Raw genomic sequence first — 3,320 nt, 5'->3', positions numbered from 1 at the left:
ACGTTGTAGGGGCGTTGGTCTCTTGAGGCAGTTCTCACTTGCATGGTCTCAGCCACATGCTGTTTCATTCTGTTCCATCTAAGTAGGGCAGACCAGCCCTGTCCTTGCCAAAAGCCAGATTCTTCTCCAATACGTTTTGTGTTTCTTCTCATCCTGCTCTGTCTGCAGACAGACAGCATTCACCGTCCTGCTTTGGGTTCAAATTCAGTTTGCCAAAATGTTCTCTTTCTCTGGGAGTCCTGAAGTTTCTCTTCTTTTTGCATGTGAGTGCTGAAAATATATGTGTAGTCCTTGGCAAGTTACTGGCACCGTGTGACCTTGTTTGCACCCTTACTTGCTTGAATAGGGGATTTGTATGCCAGGGCTTAGAAAGGGGTGATTTGCAGGCTAGTAAGGGGTAACGCTGTGATTAGAAATTCCACAATCTGACAGAATGCACATTTGACCTGCTAGTGTAGAATAGATCATTACTCCATTATGTAAATATTTTAAGGTTCAAGTTTGATCAGGATCAATGACAGAAATAGGTGGTGTGTTCTTACCTGTCTGTAGAAGTACTTGCACATATTGCAGTGTTTGGTTTATAACTGTACAATAGTGGCTTTGATTAATAATGCTTTATTAGTTATAAACACAGACTTACTGAATAAATCCTACTTACTCTATTGAATGGCTCTCCATGCCTACATAAAACCATTTAAGCAATTAGAATACTGCTATAATATTTCTCTATATTGTAGACTTTGTTGTTAGTTCTCTGTCAGCTTTCCTGAATTCCTACATAGGATTTCTGCTTGACCACCAGTCTTGGCACAAAAAGGAAACATGTCCTTTCAAGTTTCATTTTATGAAGAGAAAGGGCAGGCGTGGTAACACAGGGTTTCATAGAATTGTAGAGCCATGAAAGTTGGAAAAACCCTTAAAGATCATCCCAAGAAAAGAGGAGGGGGTGGGGGAAAGGGTGTGTCTCTCCTTCTGACCGTTGCTGTCTTCTTGTATGCCAGGATCAGAAAAATGAGACTGGAGAGGCGGTATTTGTGTATCAAAAGAGTAGAAGGGCATGCCTGAGAAATGTGGCATAAGGCATCTTGTGAAGAGCTCACCTCTGTTTTTTTCTAGAAGACAAAGGTTTGTAAATCTGGTTTCTTTTCCTCCCCTTTCTATATAAAACACAAAGCACAGGGAATCAGTTGTTTTATCTACTACTGAAATGCAGCCATCAGTGCAGAATAACATGAGAACAATTTGAAAGGAAGCATGGAACACTATATTCAACTGAAACTAATTACCTGATTAGGTTTTGGCCTGGCTGTGTGGGTTGACATCCAGTGGACTTGGCGACAATACCTGCCTGTAAAGCCAAGTCTAGTCTTGCTTCGTTTAAAGACCTTGGACAAAACTTCTGGACTTGCATGCTGAATACTAAGCAGTGTGAAAATAGGCCACTGATTTAAAGTACCCATGGCTACAGTGGGTGTTCAGTGGGGAGATGGCATAGTTGCAGATAAATGAACATTTTTGTGGTTTAGAAGCACTGATCCATTTAAAGGTGGTTCTCTTTCAAGCATACACTTGGGTGAAATTTAACTCTGCATCAGAACATCCTCTATTTACAGCTATAGGATTGGCACTTTTGTTTCCTTCAGCACTTCAGGCTTCTCCCCTTAGAAACTTAGCCCAAGTCTGACATTGAGATCTTGTAGACTTAGAAAATAACCTTAAGCAATGTCATCTGTCTGCTAGAGTAGTTCCTTTTCTTTATCTCCACAGAAGTTAAACATGTTAGGTCTGCTTTATTAGGTGAGAAGCATTTGTTACTGCAGTTCTTGTCTTTTTTGCACCTTTCTGCAAACACTGTTTTGATCTTTTGGTGTCATTGTTTGGAAAGTGACATGTTTTCCAGATGACCTGTGCAACATCTGAAGTGTCTATAATGTTGGACATTATAATTACTCTTGTGGTAGTTTTTTTTTTTTGTCTAGGTATCTCTCTAAAGGAAAAAAAAATATTAAAATCATTCCAATGTTTAAAATCATTGGAGGGATTTGAAGTGTTACTGTGAGGAGAGGGATAAGTCTTTCTTCTGTACATTATAAAAATATTCAGTAAGAATAAAGAAAGATGTGGAAGTTTTCTAGTCTCCAAATGGGAACCCTCTGCGCACCCATTTCTGGCACTGACGAGACCCTCTGCTCTCTTTTCCCAGGGAGAGTGATATGAAATGAGCTGCCAAATAAGCAGTTCACTAGTGAGACTTTATAAGGAAATTTAGTACACCTAGTCTGGAAGCACATTGAGACCCATTACTAAAATGAATTGGACAAGAGCTGGTAAGAGATGCTCTACAGAACAAGAATACGTAATAGACAACCATAGAAAAAAATATTTTTGCCATCTGGCTGACTATTTTAACTTAGCAACAAGCTTATGCTCTAACCTATTCCTTAAAATCTAAAATAAATATTGAATCCTCTCATGTTTACAAACCTTCTTAACTGACTTTCCCAAGAGGCCTTGCATTTGTGAAGTTCTCTAAGTTGTGTTTAAGCATTTCCTCTTACTGCAAAAATAAATCCATCAAGGTTTTGGCCTCATACAAAGACAACAAATACAAGCCTGTAAGTGCCATAAGAGCCCTAAGAAACTTAAGAAGCAATTTAAAATAATAAAAATAGTTTTTTGGACATCCCCTGCTACTTCTGTGGAGAATGAAGCTGGTCTGGGACTTGGGGGCTGAAGAGACATGGGCGTGCACTCTGTGTAACCTGGTATTCCCTTCCCCTCTCCCTTGCCATCCCCAAATCAGCTCTCACCATCTTGGCAAGAGTTTCTTGAGCCTTTGCTAGCCAGGAGTTTGCCCAGCTGTTTGGCCCAGGATTTCACAGAGAAGGAGGAAATGCTTCTGGCTGAAGCTTTTTAAAACCAGCACTTCAGCCACCAAAGCATCAAAGTCCCTGTGGGGAAAAAACAAGTAGTTGGAGAGTTTGGGGAGCGGTGAGGGGGAGAAATGTGACTTTCCAAAGGGTCTGGCCTCTTCCTGATAAGTAATCACCCTAGAATAGAGCTAATCTAGGAAAAGTGATGGGATTATAAAGATGATAAGATCTCCACTTCTTCTAAAAGCATGCGTGAAGTACCAACTCCATTCCAGTTCTGTGGTTTGAAAATATGTTTTTCCTAACAGTGCCTTGTGTTGCCTTTGCAGGATGGTTTGGAAATTTGCCCTGTCCGTTCTTCTGATGGCAGCACTGGTTCGAGTATCGGACACCAAGAAAAGCCGCCCCGCAGGTGCCATTCCCTCCCCGGACAAAGGCAGCAGC

The 3,320-nt window shown here is 40.8% G+C and overlaps 1 protein-coding gene across 1 annotated transcript in view; it reads left to right on the top strand.

Annotated features, from left to right (window-relative positions):
• The first annotated feature begins 1,009 nt into the window (after nucleotides 1–1,009).
• Nucleotides 1,010–3,320, top strand: part of LOC102037078 (gremlin-2) — a 4,930-nt gene continuing 2,619 nt past the window's right edge. The window contains 2 exon segments of the mRNA XM_005431654.2: nucleotides 1,010–1,128; nucleotides 3,206–3,319. Coding sequence (XP_005431711.2) covers nucleotides 1,061–1,128; nucleotides 3,206–3,319 — 182 coding nt within the window. The 5' untranslated portion in view covers nucleotides 1,010–1,060.

Source organism: Geospiza fortis, unplaced genomic scaffold, assembly GCF_000277835.1.
Source record: "Geospiza fortis unplaced genomic scaffold, GeoFor_1.0 scaffold884, whole genome shotgun sequence".
NCBI lineage: Eukaryota > Metazoa > Chordata > Aves > Passeriformes > Thraupidae > Geospiza > Geospiza fortis.
This window is presented reverse-complemented; position numbering and strand designations above follow the sequence as displayed.